The sequence below is a fragment of the Muntiacus reevesi genome, chromosome 19, assembly GCF_963930625.1.
Source record: "Muntiacus reevesi chromosome 19, mMunRee1.1, whole genome shotgun sequence".
NCBI lineage: Eukaryota > Metazoa > Chordata > Mammalia > Artiodactyla > Cervidae > Muntiacus > Muntiacus reevesi.
This window is the reverse complement of record NC_089267.1, coordinates 8,056,733-8,078,645: the sequence shown is the minus strand read 5'-3', so window position 1 is coordinate 8,078,645 and position 21,913 is coordinate 8,056,733. Positions and strand designations below refer to the sequence as shown.

At 38.3% G+C, this 21,913-nt stretch overlaps 1 protein-coding gene across 1 annotated transcript in view; it reads left to right on the top strand.

Annotated features, from left to right (window-relative positions):
- LMBRD1 (LMBR1 domain containing 1) overlaps positions 1-21,913 on the top strand; it is a 132,251-nt gene that overhangs the window by 90,028 nt on the left and 20,310 nt on the right. The window contains exons 10-14 of the mRNA XM_065911336.1: positions 11,169-11,233; positions 11,585-11,687; positions 12,237-12,341; positions 14,465-14,614; positions 15,879-15,957. Of these exons, the coding sequence (XP_065767408.1) occupies positions 11,169-11,233; positions 11,585-11,687; positions 12,237-12,341; positions 14,465-14,614; positions 15,879-15,957 (502 nt within the window). The remainder of the gene's footprint in view (positions 1-11,168; positions 11,234-11,584; positions 11,688-12,236; positions 12,342-14,464; positions 14,615-15,878; positions 15,958-21,913) is intronic.

Sequence of the window (21,913 nt, the reverse complement as noted above, 5' to 3'; positions counted from 1 at the left end):
AAGCGATAGGTAAGAAGTGGATTTATTTAGAGAGATACACATTCCACAGACAGAATTCCGCCTGTCTTAAAAGGTGAGAACGGTGCCAGGAGAAATATGCTCCTCAGACAGTGTGGGGTGTCTCAGAAGGTGAGAGGCCCCGAAATTAGAGCGGGTGGTTTTTATGGGCTGAGTAGCTTCATAGGTTAATGAGTGGGAGGATTATTCTCACTGTCTTGGCAGGTACGCGGGTTTCCGGGAATTGAGCTGCCGCCCAGTTGTTGACCTTTTATGGAGTTGTCATGGCACTTGGGGGTGCCGTTTAGCTGATGTATTACAACAAGCATATAATGAGGCTTAAGGTCCACTGGAAGTCGAATTTTCTGCCCTCTCAGACCTAGTTGGGTCTGACCAGGTTATGTCGTATCCAACGCTCTGACTTCCTTTAAAGATTGTACCCTTTAAAGGTTATACTCCTTGCCTCCTGATTCACCTGCCCCGCTCACATCCCCTAATGACCTCTATCCTGCTTCCTGTCTCTGAATTTCCTATTGTAGTTACCTTATATAAGTGAATTATATATCCTTTTATGTCTGGTTTATTTGACTTCACATAATTTTTTCAAAGTTCATTCATGTTTTTGATGTATTGAAATTTTATTCTTTTTTAAGGTTGAATAATATTAATTTTGTTCTTCCATCCATCATTTTGTTATATCCATCCATCAGTTGGTGGACATTGAGTTTTTTCCAACTTTTGGCTATTGTGAATAGTGCTTCCAAGGTAATTGGTGTACAAATACCTGTTTGAGTCCCTGCTTTCAGTTCTTTTGAGTATATATATTGAAATGGAATTGCTAGCTCTTGATCAGTTCTGGTATAACTTTTTGAAGAACCTACTATTTTCCAGTGACTATACCATTTTACATGCCCATGAGCAATACACAAGGGTTCTAGTTTATCCATATCATTGTCGACACTTATTTTCCTTTGTTTTGATAATAGCCAACCTTATGCTTGTGAAGTGATATCTCATTATGCTTTTCATTTGCATTTCATTAGATTAGTGACATTGAGCGTGTTCTCATTAGACTGTTGGCTCTGTATGTTTACTTTGGAGAAATGCTTATTCAAGTTTCATTTTTAATATTCTGAAAACTTCTTATCAGATACATGATTTGTAAATATTCTCCTATTCTTGGCTTGTGTTTTCACTCTGTTGATAGTGTCTTTTGATACACAGATTTTTAATTTTGATGATGTCCAATGCATTTTTTTCTTTTGTTACCTGTGTTTTTGTGTCATATCCAAAAAATAATTACCAGATCCAATGCCATGAAGATTTTTTTCCTTAGAGTTTAATAGTTTTAGCTCTTACATTTAGATCTTTGATTTATTTTGAGGTATTTGTATATGGTGAAGGGTAACAGTCTGATTTCATTTTTTTGCATGAGGTTGTCTTCTTCCCAGCATTATGCTTTTAAAAGACTGTTCTTTCCCCATTCAGTGACATTGGTCCCCTTGTCACAGATCATTTGAACATATGTGTGAGCATTCATTTCTGGAGTCTTTTCCATTGGCTATATGTCTGTCTTTATGCCAGTACCATACTGTTGTGGTTGCTGTGGCTTTGTAGTAAATTTTGAAATAGGGAAGCATGAGTCCTGTAACTTTGTTGTTCTTTTTCAAGATTGTTTGACTATTTAGGGTTCCTTGAAATTCCATATGAATTTTGGGATGGGTTTTTCTGTTTCTGCAAAAAAAAAAAAGAAAAAGTCATTGTGATTTTGGTAGGGATTGAATCGTATCTGTAGAACACTTTCAGTAGTATTGTCATTTTTAGTGTACTAAGTCATATTAAACCATAAGTATGGGCCAACTTTACATTTGTTTATGTCTCATTAAATTTCTTTCAGCAATGTTTTATTGTGGGGAAGAAAGAAATTTTTTTCTATCCTTCTTGATTCTTCTCTCTGGTCTAAGAATTAAATTGACATGACATAGGTTAACAGGAGAATTTCACACAAAAATTTGATAACATGCATACACTGAAGAAACCCAGGAGAACTGAATAAATTCTTAGTCTTAGGAACTAGACAGTGCTTCAGCAGTATGCTTGGGGGCTATTTTAAACAACAAAATTGCCAGAAAGTACAGAAAGACAGAAAGTACAAAAGTGCAAAGAATGAAGCAGTAAATAGTCCACTTACAGGATACTTGTTTATAGTAAGAGAGCTGAAACAAGAATGCAGAGTATTGCTTGGTTCAGTCTCAGCTGGGAATGTGAGCATCAGGGACTTATTACCTCTTTGCATGTATCTGCAAGGACTTCCCAGGCGGCACAGTGGTAAAGTATCTGCCTGCCAACGCAGAAGATGCAGGTTCAGTCCCTGTCAGGAAGATCCCTTGGAGTAAGAAATGGCAACTCACTCCAACATTCTTGCCTGAAAAATTCGATGGACAGAAGTAGTCTGGTGGCTTGCAGTCCATGGGCAAAAAGAGTCGGACACGGCTGAGAGACTGAGCGCACATGCACAGCGTGTCTTCAAAGGACCGCCGAGAGCCGTCTGTGTTGATTTTAAGGCCATAAATAAGTTTTAGTGGGCAGTAGGTTTATAAATGCAGAATCTGCAAATGAGAATCAACTACTTATAAGTAAAAGCAACAATAAAAGACCTCCCAAATCCAGCAAGTTTTCTCTCTAGCTCTTACTACAAAACTCTGTGTTAAACAGACAATCTGGGAAAATTCTGGTAGAGAGAAGAGGAAATTTGGAGATGAGCCTATGATTGATCTTAAACCCCCAATCTTAGGTGAAATAAGCCAATCACCAAAAGACAAATACTGTATAATTCAACTTTTAAGAGGCAGCTGGAGAACCCTGGTGGTTCTCCAAGGGTTGTGGGGCAGGAGGTCTAGGGAGTTGTTTAACAGGTACAGAGTTCCAGTTTTGCAAAATGGAAAGAGTTCTGGAGATAGGTTGCAGAACAGTGTGAGTGAATTTAACACAACTAAACTGCACACTTAAAATGTTTGAGATGGTAAATTTTATGTTTGTATTTTGCCACTATTTAAAAAGCAAGAAAACAGAAATGGCAAAAAAAAATCAGATGGAAATAGAGTTGAACTCAGGGGAAAATGGGAGGAAAATACACTTAGTTTTAGAAATGAATACATATGTATGGTGTGTCCAAAAGAAAATAGGATCAAATAAAATTTAGTAAGAGGGAGTGTTTGAAGAAAGGCATAAAGATAACCAAGAGAAGGAAAATAAGATGAAGTAAAAAGAATCAGGAAACGAGTATTGAAATGGAAGAGAAAGAAAAACTACATACGTGTAGTGGTTTCCATACAGTGGCAAAACAAAATAAATTAGCAGACTATTTAAAGGTATAATACCTCACCCCCAAAAAACCCTAAAATAAATAGACATGAATCCACATGTCATGAATATTCTATTTCATGAATAGACAGGAAATAGCCAATTTGTACCCAGAAAAATTTGTGTGTAATTTCCTGTTAAAACTGACTTCAAATGTAAAGAAAATCCTGAAGATTTCCAAGCAAAATGATCAGCTCATGAGGGCAACATTATTAGACTTAGACTTCTCAAGAAACATACAAAGCTAGGCAGGAATGGAAGAACATTAAAAAAAAGAATTTCAATGAAAATGTATGAACTGTTAACTGAAAAAAACGCACAATGTGAGAGTTGTGAGCTAAGTGTTATTGGGGCAAAATGAAGACCAGTCTCGGAGACAGCTCCTCAGGTAGCTCTGAGGAACTGCTCAGAAGAGGTGAGGAAAAGTCAGTGTTATCTATGATTTTAGTGAAGGGGTGCACGCAGGCAGGCACACATGTTGGCAGAAGGTTATTGCTAGTCATGAGGAGCAGAAGCCAACATTAATGATTTTAGTGCTGGATATGACTCATTGGAAAAGACCCTGATGCTGGGAGGGATTGGGGGCAGGAGGAGAAGGGGACAATAGAGGATGAGATGGCTGGATGGCATCACCGACTCGATGGGCATGAGTTTATGGACAGGGAGGCCTGGCGTGCTGCAATTCATGGGGTCACAAAGAGTCAGACACGACTGACTGAACTGAACTGAATGAAGAGATGCAGGAATCAGGCTCATACAATTGTCTCCTGAAAATACCTAACTCCCTAAAGGCCTGTTCTGCCCGTTTTCCTGGGTCACAGAGTGCCTCACTCCTGATCTCCACCCGAAGCCTTCTCAGGGGGTGTCGAAGGTAGGCAGCTGCAGTGCTTTGTGACTTAGTCCTTGCAGAGACTGATGGCAAGTGCCCAGTTTAAGTTGGCAGAACCAAGGAATTTGTATTTAGCCAAAATATCCTTTAGAAAAACAGTTTTTCAACATTTAAGAACTCAGGGGATTCTGTACCCCTGAGCTCTTGTTGAGAAATCCCCAGCTGCCAAGTTCTGGCCTATTAAAAGGTGTGAAGGTAAACATCAGCAAAAGGACCATGGTGAACATTTAGTATTGTGTGAAGAGGAGGTGTGGGCTGCGGCAGAGAGTGAAGCACAAACATATGAGCCGAGGAATAGGAATAATTAAGGGAGAGAAAGAGAATAGAATTTCTCATAGATTACTGTGTAGGCAGTAGGTGGGAGTTGAACACATAAGAACCAAAACATTGTTTTGTAAAGGCGTGAATAAGAACATGGGGGCTAGGAGCACTTGAAAATTCAAGTACACGAACAAAAATATAAACCTTCTTAACACAAAAGGACTAAAAATCCAGGAGCAAGGAATTCATATTAGCTGGAGAAAGAAACGCAGGAAATACATACATTGTTATCAAACAAGATATTTTCTAAACTAAATGTGTTAGTCATAACAGTCAATATGAATGGCACTTCCCTCTGGTCCACTGGTTAAGACTCTGTGCTCCCAATGCAGGTGGCGCAGGTTTGATAACTAGTCAGGGAGCTGTCTCCCACATGCCACAGCTGAAGATTTCACATGCCCCACCCAAGACCAAAGATCTGAGTATTGCCACGAAGACCCAGCGCAGTTGGATAAATGAAGACAGAGAAGCTCCATGGCTAGAGTCGGAAAGGTGTAGTCAAGTGTGAGAAAGAGACACTCAGAACTGAGCTGCCGTTACTGACTGAGGATGGAGGGAATGTGAAGAGGGACGCACACAGCCTCGGGGACTGAGAGGATCCCAGCCGATAGCCAGCAAAGAGGCGAAGGTCTCAGCTCTTACCCTCAAGGAGCTTTATCTTGTTCCTCAGACTTGATCATCTCAGTTGATTCATCTTGAAGTTCAGTGATTCTTTTCTCCTGACCAGTCAAATCTGCTGAACATTTCATTTTGTTTTCTAGTGAGCTATTTGTTTCAATTACTGCATTTTTCATCTTGAGAAATTCTGTCTCTTTGTTGATATTCTGTATTCAGTGAGACATTGTTTTCGATTTGTTTTAGTTGTTAAGAAATGCTTTTCTTTAGTGCTTCCAGTTCAGTTCAGTCACTCAGTTGTGTCCAACTCTTTGCGATCCCATGAATCGCAGCACGCCAGGCCTCCCTGTCCATCACCAACTCCCAGAGTTTACTCAAACTCATGTCCATTGAGTTGGTGATGCCATCCAACCATCTCATCCTCTGTCTTCCCCTTCTCCTCCAACCTTCGATCTTTCCCATCATCAGGGTCTTTTCCAGTGAGTCAGTTCTTCGCATCAGGTGGCCAAAGTTTTGGAGTTTCAGCTTCAACATCAGTCCTTCCAATGAATATTCAGGACTGATTTCCTTTAGGATGGACAGGTTGGATCTCCTTGCAGTCCAAGGGACTCTCAAGAGTCTTCTCCAGTACTACAGTTCATAAGCATCAATTTTCCTGCTCTCAGCTTTCTTTATAGTCCAACTCTCACATCCATACATGACCACTGGAAAAACCATAGCCTTGACCAGACGGACCTTTGTTAGTAATGTCTCTGCTTTTTTTTTTTTTTTTTTTTTTTAATGTCTCTGCTTTTTAATATGCTGTCTAGGTTGCTCATAACTTTTCTTCCAGGGAGTAAGTTTCTTTTAAGTTCATGGCTGCAGTCAACCATCTGCAGTGATTTTGGAGACCCCAAAAATAAAGTCTGCCACTATTTCCATTGTTTCCCCATCTATTTGCCATGAAGTGATGGGACCAGATGCCATGATCTTAGTTTTCTGAATATTGAGTTCTAAGCCAACTTTTTCACTCTCCTCTTTCACTTTCATCCAAGAAGCTTTTTTAGTTCCTCTTCACTTTCTGCCATAAGGGTGGTGTCATCTGCATATCTGAGGTTATTGATATTTCTCCCGGCAATCTTGTTTCCAGCTTGTGCTTCATCCAGCCCAGTGTTTCTCATGATGTACTCTGCATATAAGTTAAATAAGCAGGGTGACAATATACAGGCTTGATGTACTCCTTTTCCTATTTGGAACCAGTCTGTTGTTCCATGTCCAGTTCTAACTGTTGCTTCTTGACCTGCAAAGAGATTTCTCAAGAGCCTGGTCAGGTGGTCAGGTATTCCCATCTCTTTCAGAATTTGCCACAGTTATTGTGATCCACACAGTCAAAGGCTTTGGCATAGTCAGTAAAGCAGAAATAGATGTTTTTCTGGAACTCTCTTGCTTTTTCAGTGATCCAGTGGATGTTGGCAATTTGATCTCTGGTTCCTCTGCCTTTTTGAAAACCAGCTTGAACATCTGGAAGTTCACAGTTCACGTATTGTTGAAACCTGGCTTGGCGAATTTTGAGCATTGCTTTACTAATGTGTGCTGCTGCCAAGTCGCTTCAGTCGTGTCCGACTCTCTGCAACCCCATAGACAGCAGCCCACCAGGCTCCACCTTCCCCGGGATTCTCCAGGCAAGAATACTAGAGTGGGTTGCCATTTCCTTCTCCAATGCATGAAAGTGAAAAGTGAAAGTGAAGTCGCTCAGTTGTGTCTGATTCCTAGCGACCCCATGGACTGCAGACTGCAGCCTACCAAGTTCCTCTGTCCATGCGATTTTTGAGGCAAGAGTACTGGAGTGGGTTGCCATTGCCTTCTCCACTAGTGTGTGAGATGTGTGCAGTTGTGCAGTAGTTTGAGCATTCTTTGGCATTGCCTTTCTTTGGGATTGGAATGAAAACTGACCTTTTCCAGTCCGGTGGCCATTGCTGAGTTTTCCGAATTTGCTGGCATATTGAGTGCAGTATTTTCACAGCATTATCTTTTAGCATTTGACATAGCTCAACTGGAATTTCATCACCTCCACTAGCTTTGTTCATAGTGATGCTTCTAAGGCCCACATGACTTCACATTCCAGGATGTCTGGCTCTAGGTGATTGACCATACCATCATGATTTTCTGGGTCATGAAGATCTTTTTTTTGTACAGTTCTTCTGTGTATTCTTGCCACCTCTTCTTAATATCTTCTGCTTCTGTTAGGTCCCTACCATTTCTGTCCTTTATTGAGCTCATCTTTGTATGAAATGTTGCCTTGATATCTCTGATTTTCTTGAAGAGATCTCTAGTCTTTCCCATTCTGTTTTTTCCTCTGTTTCTCTGCATTGATCACTGAGGAAGGCTTTCTTATCTCTCCTTGATATTCTTGGAACTCTGCACTCAAATGGGTATATCTTTCCTTTTCTCCTCTGCTTTTTGCTTCTCTTCTTTTCACAGCTATGTGTAAGGCCTCTTCAGACAGCCATTTTGCTTTTTTGCATTTCTTTTTCTTAGCGATGGTCTTGCTCCCTGTCTCTGTACAATGTCATGAACCTCCATCCATAGTTCATCAGGCACCCTATCAGATCTAGTCCCTTAAATCTATTTGTCACTTCCACTGTATAATCGTTAGGGATTTGATTTAGGTCATACCTGAATGGTCTAGTGGTTTTCCCTACTTTCTTTAATGTAAGTCTGAATTTGGCAATAAGGAATTCATGATCTGAGCCACACATATTTAAAATAGTGGCTTTAAAGTTTTTATCTTGTAAGTTCAACATCCTCAAGGACTTCCTCAAGTACAGTGCCTATTGATTATTTTTCCTTCTCTGTATTAGCCATACTCTCTTGCTGCTTTGCATGTCTCTTCTGTTTATTGTTTTTAGTTAAAACCTGGGCGATTTTAAGTCGCACAATGCATCAGCTCTGGAGATTAGATTCTCCCCAGATCTGTTATTACCTTTCGTTGTTAGTGTAGTGACTTGTGCATGCTGTGAAGTCTGTCTTCTTTGTTTTTGCAGTTACTGGAGTCTCTGCCTGGTTGGTTTAGTTAATTATTGACACAGCTTTTCTTAAACACCTAGAATCCGTAAGTCTCCCAGTCTTGCTGAGGGGCCATATGTGAGTGCAGACGTGACTTTATCACTCAGGGGATGCACTTACACCGCTACCTTAGCCCACACTTCCTGCTCGTGCAGACAGAACCTCAGGGTTGACCAGAGTTAGCACTTAGGTCTCTCCTATCTTTCTGAGCATGCACAGGGCCTCCTTCATTCCCGGGAATATATAGTAACTTTTCAGAGCCCCTGTGGACATCTCATTCCTTACATTTCCATTTTAATCTTTGGTTAGTTTGTTTTTTGCCTGATATTGACCAGCTCTTATGGCCATGAAGTCCAGTGCTTCCTGGGAAAAAGGAATTCTTGCACTGTATGAGCTCCATTTCAGGCCAGACACAGTCTTGCAAGCGGGATCTTCCATGTACCTACCAGGCAGGTCAGGTAACGGCAATTCTCTGGGAAGGAGACCGAAAGCGCCCCAGCCGCTTCTGCTTGCTCAGGTGACTGCCCAACTTACAGAGAGGAAGGTTGGTACTGGAGCAAATCTGAATGCCAGTGTTCTGTGCCATTACCGAGAGTCAGCCGTTTTCCTTAAATAAATGCTCCTGGATTGTTGAATGCTTCTGGTTCATTTTCAGTGTTGAAAAAGTTGATTCTGACAATTTATACCGGTTTTTAAATTGCCTTTTAAGAGGAAAGGATTTTCAGAGATTCCTACTCTGTTACTTTTACTGGTGTCATCTCTCTGGCTTAATTGTTTTTTCAAAATTGATATCATAGCTAGTGTGGAATATGTAGCATTTAGGTCAACCCAAGGTGGTCACCACTGACTTGGTCCTGTAAGTACTACTAACTTAAGTCCTTATATTTAAATATATATAGTTTCCTTGGTCTTTTAAAACATTTATCTTTTCAAGAATTTTCTTTGTTTTGTTAAGTAGCTATGGTTAAACAGTCTTAACTCTGACTCATTCATCTCAACTGCTTGGGAATGTAGTGAAGGGTTTTCTTCTCTTTCCCTTCTCCACAGTGGGCGTCCAGGCAGGGCATGCTGATTTCTCCTGCTCTCTGTCTGTTGCTTTGCTGCTCGCTGGCAGTTGGTGCTAGTACTACCTCCTGCTACAAGCTATTTGCTATCAACAGGCTGCTGAGAAACAGTATGTTTCCTCAGTGTATGGATGTTGGCTTCAGTTCTCCTGGGTATCAAATACAGTGCTCAAACCTGGTAGAAAAAGATTGTGTATGCCCCTTTATTTCTGCTACTAGTAATCTTCTGTTACTATAAAGGAGTCACTTCAAACTTACAATGAAACATTTTAGAATAAATGCTCATGTGAAATCCCAGTATGTAAAATGGATATATGCACCATATTTTGAGTGATGGCTATAGCCTTTTTGCTCCTCTTGCCAAGCTGCTTCCAGTAAGCTCTAAAGGTACTCTTTCAGAACCAAAGAATTCCCTAGAACACAACTCTAAGATTTATTTCCAGATTTATCTTTCTATGCTGGGTAGGATAATGTGTTGTTATTCTGCTTTTCTTTTATCATATCAGAATTCTAAAATATTCTTCAATGATCATGTGAAATAAGATGAAAAATCTCCCTAACATTCATAATGTTTTCCATCTATTTCTGTCAATTCCAGGCAAAGGAAAAACCAAAACAGTTCAGTTCAGTTCAGTCGTGTCCAACTCTTTGTGACCCCATGGACTGCAGCACGCCAGGCCTCCCTATCTATCACCAACTCCCGGAGCTTACTCAAACTCATGTCCATTGAGTCGGTGATGCCATCCAACCATCTCATCCTCTGTTGTCCCCTTTTCCTCCTGCCTTCAATCTTTCCCAGCATCAGGGTCTTTTCCAATAAGTCGGTTCTTCCTATCACTTGGCCAAAGTATTGGAGTTTCAGCTTCAACATCAGTCCTTCCAGTGAATATTCAGGACTGATTTCCTGTAAGATGGACTGGTTGGATCTCCTTGCAGTCCAAGGGAATCTTGAGAGTCCCAAACATAGATTTCATCATTTTTATTCTGCAATTTTATTCCTTAGGGACACAGTTCCAATCATTGTTTTCCTTGTATACAGCTCATACATATTCTTCATGTCTCATACATATCCATTCACACTGTCAAGTTCATACTTAGAGTATGAGGAAGTATATTCCATCGATTACAGTACTTAGCACATTTTTCCACAGTTAGTGACATTTTCCTCAGTGCTGTTATACTCTATTTCAAAAATATTACCATCAATATAGACTTTTCTAAAGCTGTAGTATACTTTATTTATAAGATATAAGCCGTTGACCCATGAACAACGTGGTTTGAATTGCTCAGGTCCACTTACACAGGGATACTTTTCTGTAGCCCATGATACGGCACTCTTATCCATAGTTGGGGGACTGTGTGCATATGGAGGAACTGCGTGTGCAGGGGGCTGACAATGAACTCTACACAGGTTTTTGACTATGTAGAGGGTTGTCCAAGAGTCAACTGTTTATTACTTCTGTGAGAAAATGTTACAAGTTCTCTATTTTAATAACAGGCTAATATAACCTGATGAGTTTCTTGGTTTTGGTTTTCTGTCTATGTGTACTAGTCTTAATATAGTTTTCAGTTAACTTCTTGTATTTGAATATAAGTCAATATGAACTTTTATTTGACCTAGCAAAGAGTCTCATTTGTTTACTTACCAATGAAGACTTTAAATGCTTTTTCTCTTCTGTGTATTTGTTCTCAGATAGTCTCATAATGAAAATTTAGTGACATATGCCTAGGATTATAGACTAAAATGTATTTTTAGGTCATTTTTTAGATCATTTCACATGGTACCGACTCATATGGAGCATAATGGTTTTTGTACTTTTAATATCAACTTTTAGAAGTATATTTTAATGATTTTTTTTTTTTTTTGCTTTTAGATCATTTGGGGAATATTTTTCATCTTTGTTGCATTGCTGTTTGTAATTTCTCTCTTCCTGTCAAAGTAAGTACAGTAGACACATTTTCTAAAGCACTTACACATCTCCCGTGATACTATACATTTTCCATGCTGAATTCCATTAATGTAGCCTATTCATCTTAAGTAGCTATTTTATTTGAACTGTTCTACAGCATTAACTCAAAGAATGACTAAAAAGGCCCAATAATAGACAGTATTCTTTGGTTTATATCAATTGAACAATACCTGTAAGATATTTTAGTGATGTTTGATTTGTTATTCATGGTTTTTTTGGACTCAGTTGAATGTACATGCTTAAGTTGTGATGTTATTCTTTCTGAATTAACTGAAAATGTGATGGTATAATATGTAAATTTACTATATACTTTGTTATAGCTTGGATAAAGCTCTTCATTCAGCTGGAATAGATTCTGGTTTCATAATTTTTGGAGCTAACCTGAGTAACCCACTGAATATGCTTTTGCCTTTACTACAAACTGTAAGTAAAAAAAAAAAAAACATACTTTAGCAAACACACTGTCAAATTGCTATGTTGACAAACCTGTTAATGGTTGGCAATATATGCTTGGGCTCTCTGTTGATTTGGCTTTTTATTTACATATAACTTCTACGTTGATATGTTGTTCTAAAAATTATTGTTTTGGTGTATTACTGAATGTTTAAGTTATATATTATTTGAATTGGGGATACATTTAAACTTAAGGTGAACTTTTTCAAGCATTTTCTGATTTTGCTTTTTAATAAAGTCTTTTATTCCATATATAAATGTAGTTTTTAGTTTATTGTAGGGTTTTTGTTAGGATAATAATATTGAACAATTTGGTAGTAGTTTGGTAGTTTGCTTCTTAGAGGTTATTTATTTATTTATTTATTTATTTATTTATTTGTATTATCATAGTAGCCTGATCAGGGTTGATATTTTAAACATTGCCAAATATGAATAATGAAGTTTCACTTAATTGTATTCAATGCATGACTCCTGGAGCCCTTATTGTTTGTGTATTAAGTTTACTTTTATTTTTTTCAGGTGTTCCCTCTTGATTATATTCTTATAACAATTATTATTATGTACTTTATTTTTACTTCAATGGCGGGGATTCGAAATATTGGCATATGGTTCTTTTGGATTAGAGTGAGTATATGTTATAATATTTTTTAATTTTTTCTATCATTTTGTATATAACCTCCATTATTGCAAATTATCTTAGGTTTATAATACAGAAGTTATAAATATCTTGATACCAAAATGGTGGAAGTCATAGCCTTTTCACTTCATGTTAACATAAAAGTGCTCTTTGTCCAGAGCGTGCATGCTCAGTTGTGTTCAGCTCTTTGTAACTTCATGTACTGTAGCCCGCAGATCTCCTCCTTCTGTGGGATTATCCCAGCATGAGTACGGGAGTGGGTTGCCAGTCCTCTTTCAGGGGATCTTCCTGACCCAAGGATCGAACCTGCATCTCCTGCACTGGCAGGTGGACTCTTTACTGCTGAGTCACCTGGGAAGCCCCTTTGTCTCAAGCAGCAGTTCTTAAATGGGGCAGTTTTGCCCTCCTGGTGTATTTGGCAAGGTCTGCAGATATTTTCAGTTGTCACAACTAGGAAGCACTGCTGGGTGGAGACCAGGGAATCGGGTCAGCGTCCTGTATTGCCCAGGCAGCCCCGCAACAAAGACTTACTTATCCAGCCCAAATGTCAGTGGTGCTGAGGCTGAGAAGCCGTGGTTTAGAAGTTCTGTTATTTTCCTTAGTGTTTGGCTGTAGCGCAACTGCATTGCAGCACAACTGGATACACTATAGTTCGAAAGCTGGCCCTGCCACTGGGAGTGAAAGATTCCTGTGCCATTGGAGAGAGGGTTATTTTCTTCTTATTTTGGTATTAAAATGAGATATATCACTTCATACTTCCAGCTGTGTATAAAATGCAGTTAACTAGTGGCTTGAACTAATGAAAGACTTCCTGCTGTGGAAAATTTTTTAAATCTAGCATTGCTTCAGTAACTCAAAAACATCAAATCTAATATCTCTGTATTTATTCCTCTTGACTTCTCCCTCATGGTTGAGATATGGCTCCTTCAGCTCTATTTATCCTGTGTTCTGTGAGGAAGCGGCAGCTAGGAGAAGGGCTGACAGAAGGTGTGACTTTCCCAGAAATCTCCCACAGACTGCTTTCTTTCTGATGTGTAATGTTTCATCACTGCCAGCCGCTACTGGGCATAGGGAAGCCAGGAAATGTGCATTTTTAGGTGATCATATCCCATCCAGAATTAGAGTCCTATTGTTCTATATTGTACTATTATATTCAATCGAGTAATAAAACAGGGAGGTGCTGTCTCAGTCGCTAAAGTGTGCTCTGCCTTTGAAATGAGAGGCCTGTCACCAGGCTTCTTGTATCTTCTTGTATCTGCTTTTTGTATCTGCTCCCACATATTTCAATTTCCATTCATCCATACAGGATGCATATGAAAACAGCTATAGTCAGATGATCATAAATTACCATAAACTAGATGATAAACTAGTTTTATAGTTGAGTATAACATGAGGATGGGTTTCCCAGATGGCACAGTTGATAAAAGAATCTGCCTACCAATGCAGGAGACACAAGAGACACAGGTTCGATCCCTGGGTCAAGAAGATACCCTGGAGGGGAAATGGCAGTCCACTGCAGTATTCTTGCCTGGGAAATGCTATGGACTGAGGAGCTTGGCAGACACAACTAAGCATGTGTGTGGGTGCATGTGCGTGCATGCGTGCACACACACATATACATACACACAATATGAGGATATCATGAGTATTTCATAGAAATGAGTATTTAAAACATGACATGTCTGTCCTTGTGCAATAATATATAGAAAACTATAAACATATTACTAATACTTACAGTTTAAACTCACTCTTTTAACCTGTAGATAGAATTAGACATAGTTCACCGTTCTTAGCTCTTTGAATTTCTAACATGCTGTTACATAATGAGTTTAGAAGATTCTTTGAAACAAACCATGAAAATACTTATATATTTCTCTAGGTCTTGAGTTTTTAAAATAAACATGAATCTGAATCTAAAAGTTTTACAGGGAAAGGATTGTCTTTGTTATTCTTATAGTTATCTGGAAAGATTAAGAAATCTTAGTATTTATTTTGGAAAAAAGAATTGGTGGATTGAACTGCATTCATTACCCCCTAACAAATGAGCACGATTCAGTGCCTTCACGTAAAACGTATTGCTGAAATATTGTCACTGTGTTTTTCCTTCCAGTTGTATAAAATCAGAAGAGGTAGAACCAGGCCCCAGGCGCTCTTATTTCTCTGCATGATACTTCTGCTTATTGTCCTTCACACTAGCTACATGATTTATAGTCTTGCTCCCCAGTATGTTATGTACGGAAGCCAAAACTACTTAATAGAGGTAAGTACAAACTTTAAAAAAAAGTCATTATTTTGACATTTTAAACATAGTAATCTCTAAAACCAAACTCTAATTTGTGAAAGCTAGCATAAAATATTAGCTCATCAAATTAAATTTAATACTGCTAAAACTAGTTTTACATTCCATTGTTGGGCATATTTACATTTGTTTCATACAAATTCTTTTTAAAAACAACACTGAATTTCATAATAGTTGTTCCTTAAATGGATCCCATGCTGCCAAACTGCTGAGCTTTATCTCAGCACTTTACTAGAACTCATAATATTTACTTTGAAATGATATTTTAAGTAAGTTTATTAATATGGCTCCCCAAAATGTTTTGGTGAGCAAAGAGCAAAAAATGTCTGCCCGTTGGTACCATGAATCCCATAGGAGAGACTTTATAAATGTTTTATTTGTGGGTAATTTTCTCTTATCCTGATGGGGATCCTCTTACCTGTTACACTGATTCCTTGGTCTTATCTTTCAAAAGCCACCTGTGATTCCTAGTTGTAACTGGAGAGCTAGTTTGAATATTTTGGCAGTTTAAAATATTTTGGCGATATCTAATTTGGCCTTTATTTAGTTTCCTTTTCCTAAAATATCTCTTGTTCTGCTTTCTAATAGTTCAAATCAAATCTGTGTTTTAGGGCCCAGTTCAAGCCTTACTTTAATGGAGTCTTTCATTATTAATGCATTCTGCCCAGATCATTCCTTTTTTATCCTTCATTCTTTCTTTAACATGTCATCAGTAGTTAGTTCATTCAGAAATATCAATAGTGTAAGTGGATCAGAGATAAGACACACATCACAGTAGAGGGACACAGATGACCCAAGTTTGGGAAATAAATTGCTAAAAGATCACCTCAGTCATTATCTTCTTGTCTTAGCCCTTGTACGTAGTTCTCTAGTTCATGTTATGAAACATTCTTCTATGAATTGATGAAATGAGATCACACTTTTGCATGGATAAACGCTATTCTCTTCTTGTTCCACAGTGGAAAACCAAGGGCTGTTTTCTCTGGGCAGAAGCTCCATTGATTAACACAGGGCCTAAACATTGTTGCAGGAAAGCCTTAATGTCAAATTTACCGTGAATCTTTTTATTCTAATTGCAATTTTACATAAAATTTACATTTTAGAATATTAGCCAGATGTGGTTTAATAGAAAACAGTATAAAGTTCATAATGTGATCACTTTTTAATCAAAATATATATGTTAATATATAAGTATTTACATTTTAACTACATCTTCATTTTTTAGAGCAATATGACTTTCAATGACCATAGAGGCAATTCATCCCTTTCTGTGCCGAAGAGATGTGATGCAGATGCCCCTGAAGGTAAAGCATTTATAACAGTTACAAAGAATTTATAACTGTAAGAAAAGATTTGTTTTGAATTTTGGTGTCTTAAGCGTTTGGTGCATTTGTTTTCATATGTGGTGACAAAGGAACTTTGTTAATAAGAAGAAATTGGTCTCTTCAATAGAATTTCTTGGTGATATAATGATTTCCATTAGGGAGAGGATCATTATAAATTAGTTACCCTTGAAGAACAAAAGGTGGTTATTATTTACTCCATACTTACTGGTATAATAAGAAATCATTCTTAAATGCCTTTTTTGTTGTTGTTTTAAAAAATTCAAGAGACTTTTGGTAGAATCTGTAATTTTTAGGACTGAGAACAAAAGTACCTATAACCTAGAACTCTTTTCACCCATCCAACTCTGGTCACTTTAGTTAATAAAATAATAATAAAGTTAGTGATGACAGCAACTGACCTTTAAGAATGTGTAGTTGTGAACCAGGCTTTGTAAGTGTCTCCTGTGTATTCTGACAAAAGCTCTGAGATCCTGTGGCCTTCATCTCTGTGAATTTTGAGAGGGTCATTTTCTTTCTGTCTTCTGTTTGCTAAGATGATTTTTTTTCCTTTTACTATTATAGCATTCTTTCCTGATTAAGGATTCCAGATTTATTCTTTCAAGATATGTAAAAACTTTTTTCTACTTTTGCCTTCAAAATGCTTTTATTCCAGAGTAAAGTAGTATGTCAGATATATTTCTTGATAAGTCATTCAGGGCTACCATTATGAAAAAGATAAATTTGGAGTGTTTTAGCAGAGTCAGCTCTAGAATGTTGTGGTGTAACAGGAATAGGAACAGAACACGGGATGGCCCAGTGAGGAAGGAATGAGCTCTGCCTTGAGGTCGCTGTGGGCTGGTCAGAAAGAAAGGCTTCAGACGGGGATGGCAGGGCCGCCTCTCGAGGTGAGAGGCGAGTCCAGGGACGGCTGCTCCAGGCGGAGGAACACAGCGCGCACAAAGTTACGTTAGACCATACAGTTTTGTGTTCAGACAGTTTAAAACAATTATTATTGTGTAGTTTTTAATTGTGGAGATGTAGGGTGTTGGAGGAAAGAGGAGATGGGGTTGCCGAGTTAGAACTCAAATCAGAAAGGTCTGGGAAAGAACCAGTGGATGGTTTTACACAAGAAAGTGGAAACTGTGGTCTGGCTTGTTTTCAGTAACTTAAATTACAGAAGAGAGAGAATGGATTTGAGAAATTGAGACCAGAGCATAGAAACCAGTTGGGAGAGGGTGCCAGGAGGAGCAGTTGACAGTAATCCAGGAGAGATGGCGAAAGCCTGGAGCAAAGGGCAGTCCTAAGAGTGAAAAGAACACAGAGTTGAGAGAAGTTCTCCTTACTCGGGTCTGAAGAGTGGCGGGGGTGGTGGAATATTCCGGAACGGCCTCCAGTTTCTGAGTAATATGGTAAATTTTGGTATCACCAAGCTGAGGTAAAAATAGATACTAAGATTAAAGGAAAAAGTATAGATACTGCTTAGCTGACTTGAGATGGAGATTTCACGGGCAGTTGGATGTTTACAGGATGAACTCAGAGGGCAGAGTGTGAGGAAGTGGGTGACAGAACTATGGGGAGGGAGCGGAAAGAGGAAGGAGCGATGTGGCTGCTGGAGGCGAAAACTACATACCGTGAATAAAAGGGAGTGTAAAGCGGTGACTGAGTTTACAGTCTTCCCAGAGATTCTTCATAGAGCTTGAGAGGGATTGGATGGAAACTGGAGAAGGCATGCAGCATCAGGAGAGAATCTTTAGGGATGATGGGTTGAATTCATGGAGCAGGAAAAGTTGAAGAAAAATATGAGAAAGGATGAATGATGAGCCAATGTCATCCTGTTCTGGAGGAGATAGTAGTTAGAACATCAGAGAATGCTTTAGGTAGAAGGAAGGATCCTTCTTTCTCTTGATTGCAAGGAAGGAGGCAACAATATGAACTCAGATAGTAATTTCTTAGTGAGGGTGAGCAGGAAGTTCTCTGTGATTGTCTCATCTTGCTTTGAGGTGTAATTTCAGTCATTTGTTGAGAATCATGTGGGCCACTGGGCACAAAACTAAAGAAAGTGGGAAAAGTTTTGCTAGGTGAACAGAGAAGGATCTGACTGGAGATAGGTTGGTGACAAATGAATATATGCCAAGGGGCAGAGATGAAATTATCCCTCTGTATTTTTGCTGGGCGTGTCTGCACAGCTGGTGCTCTTCATCAGAGCCTGGGCTGTCTGGGAAGATGATTTGAAGGACTGGAGGAGGATGAGAGTTAGAGACAGGACAGGCTGAGAGTCAGAGAAGGAGGAGACCAAGCGCAGAGCCCAGGGTGCAGGGAAAGACGGGCCGAGACCAAAGCTGGGAGGAAAGGACAAGATCAAGAGACGAGCCAAAATCAGAATCGAGGGAAAGCAAAGGTGAAGAAGTCATAGTAAAATGTTTCTGTTATAAGTAAATGTGACTTGTTTTCCAGGTCTGCTTTGGTAGCAACAAAGACACTTTAGTCCAGATTTTTAACTTTGAAATGTACACAGCCCCACCCCCACCCCACACACCCTTCACAAGTAGGGTTGATACATGAAATGCGTTGTCATTTTTTGCTAAGTGAGAATAGGATGAAAAATTACTGTTGGGTTGATTTGTAATTTTTTGAGAGGGCTCTGATCTTGAAGCTCTAATATAAGTTCTGTTTCTTAGATTCTTACATTATTGAAACCTTAGCAGAAAAACAGGTCAAATTTCAAAATCAAGTTGCACTGGTAAAAGGGGCTTTAAAATGCCCCTGTATTGCTGAACTGAATGAATTTGTGTGTTATAGATCAGTAAGCTTTAGTTAAATGATACACTTGGCCATAACTTTTATATGAATCCCATTTGATATTTTTCTTCTTCAGTCTAATTTATAGTGGTTTAAGTGACCTCCTTTGAATTGTTAAATATTCTTCTAAAACATTTTAGTTGATTTATTCTTTGAAATGTTACTTTGCAGTACAAAACATACCCTTTAGATTTATGGATTTATCTCTCCCAATATTTTTTCTTCGTTTTCTACCAAATCTCTAAATGTCAGATTGCCTGTGCATGCTTGGAAGAGGATGTGTAGAGATAGGATCATTAACTTTGGGATGTCAGGGTAGGTTTCTTAAGAAAGGAAATAAAAACAGTGATGGGCTCCTGCCAGATTCACAATTAAGCATGCTTTGGGTACTGCCACTCATTAAGGAGATGTTAATCCTACTAATTCATATATAAGTAAATGAAAATCATTGTTTTATACGTTAAAAACTCTAATAGTGGAGAAAGATGAATGAACAGTTCGCATGAGATTTGACACGTGGGGTGGGGCTGGTTGTAGAATGTGTGGTGAAAGACTGATCGTGCAGTGTCCGTTTACTGTGGACTAGGAAACCTCAGCTTGTGAGAAGAAAATCAACGCTGCTTGTTACTTGTGACGTTTTTGGTGGGCACTTTGACTAAGACAGATGATACTGTAACAGAAATACCCCACAAGGCCCTTGATGTTACCTTTGTTATGCACCTGTTGCAAGTAGTAGTTTTGGAGAACAATTTTTCAATTTAGAAACAAAAAAGTTATAATTTATTGTGTTATACTTAACATTATTTCTAAGTAAAGATAACCTTCCTAGAAAGATGTTAAAGCAGTGATTTTTCTAAAACACACATATATTGATCTCTAACCAATACTGAGTACATTTTAGACTTTTTTTCTTAAGTAATATTGCATTCATATATGAGGTAGTCTGGCATTTTTTAAATGTTACAATGTTTGAGAATTAAGAGAGTCCTCTAAAAACAGTTAAGGTTTTTTGTGTTTAAAATGATCTCTTAAAGAATAATTTAGCAGTTATAAACAATGCCTATCATACCATGTTTACAAAGTTCTCTTAAAGCAACAATTTTTTAAAATTTATCCTTTCACATAATGCAGTGTTTATCAGTTCTAAGTGAGCCACCTGAGCAAATTAGAAATCCATTTTTATATTTTATATGCAATTATGACAAAAGGATTTTTACATTCTTAGTTTTATGTTCATTAATTGCTATTTAATCTAATAGACATTAATACATGCACAATTTATATGCTAGTGTGAGAAAAATAGTTAAACAGAATTATGAAAAGTAATATAAACATACAGAAATATTTGAGTCTGGAAGGAGGATGAATGATCAGTGTCCCTTTGTCGTCTGGCAGAATAGAGCACTGTGTAGGTTCTCAGAAAGAGAGACAGCATCAGAGACATACACACAGTCCCTACCTTTGGAAAGCAAACAGACTAATGGATTTGGATATGAAAATAAATAATAGTAATAGGAAAGTAAATGGCATGCTGTATTCTGCTGAAATTACAGACAGAATGCTGTGGGAAGGCAAAGGAGGTAATGGTTTTCCTTACAGTGTAACATTTTAACTGGGCCCCAAACCACAAGTGAATCTAAATGACCAAACAAAACATTGGAGGCTGTACCAAACAGAGAAGGAACCTGTGTTAATAAGGCATAAAGACAAATTTGTTTGGCATGTTATGGAAAAAGTGTGTTGCAGCAGGAGCATTGAATGTTTGGGAAGTATAGAACAGGATGAAGCAAGATTATATCTTTCCAAATGAACATTTTAAAAAATCTGTGAACCGCAAGTTTAATTTCTGCCGTCCTATTTAATTATTTTACCTTTCCTTGACATGAACTTGTCTTATTTGGACAGTAAAGCACCTAGAAATGTAATGATCTGTATAAATCAAGCTTGATTTTTGTGGGATATTCTGGGTAAGTGTATTTGTTAATGTATATAGCCAGCCTTAAAAATCATCAATCTATGGCTTTAGATTTTAACATTAGGATATAATTTCACTAGGACAAATGGTTAAGATGACTTAATTTAACTGACGATGCTAAAATAAAAACTGATGTGTTAAGCTAAACTACATGAATTACAAAAAGCTGAACAGATTTAAAATTAAAGCGCTAAAGCAGAGTTATAATTACATATACTAACTACAAAGGGAAAAGTAAGACTGATACTGAATAAAGATAATGTTAGAGGAAAATTAATAAAGTAAAATGTGCATACTTTTAATACTTACTTCTGAGAGTAGTTGAATACTAAGTTCTGGAGTAAACAAGCCCATTATCAGGGAGGGCCTCAAAATACATTCTGTATAAATAAAATGTATTTACCATGCTGTTTTGCTTTTATCATTAATAAAAGCAAGTAGACCTGTTTTCTCAGAACTTCAAGTACCTATCCTTCTGCAGACTTTTCTCTAAGATACTATTGCCATCTGAGATACCATGTCAGTTCGCGGCTGGAAAGAACCTGCTGTGAGAGTGGGATGATCATGGCATGTTTTTCCTGAGGTCAGCCAGGAGGACTCAATCAGGAAGGGCTGTCTGCTGGCCGACTGAGAAGAGGGCAGACTTCCGGGGCCTGGCGAAAGAGGGAAATCTAGCTAAGGGTTACTTAAGTCAGATCTGCAAGTTGCTTGTTCTGATTGATCAGTATGGACAAATAGCTCAGCTAATCTTTCGTGACGCGAAGACTGAGAATGTTGGGGGCTTGTGTCTGGCTTTTTTGCAGGTAAACAAGGGGTGTCCTAGAGCCTTGTCTACATCATACGTTGTACCCTTCTTCATATTAAGCCTTCAATACCTAGTGTGTATTTTATACTTAAGGAACATTTTAATTCAAACACTAAATCTTCATTAAGTTAATGTGACCATTTAAGTAAGTTAAAGGTGAAATACAGTTCTTCTAAAGTACTGCTTCAGTTTTTAGTTTAAAGTAATTAAAAGTATATAATAATAGAAATTTAGTTCCCTCGGCTCAGTAGTCATGTCGGATGCTGAAAAATCACACGTCTCCAGTGGGAGTTACGTTGGACAGCAGAGTCTGGAGCCTGCGTGAGTGGCTGGCATCTCACAGGAAACGGCCTCTT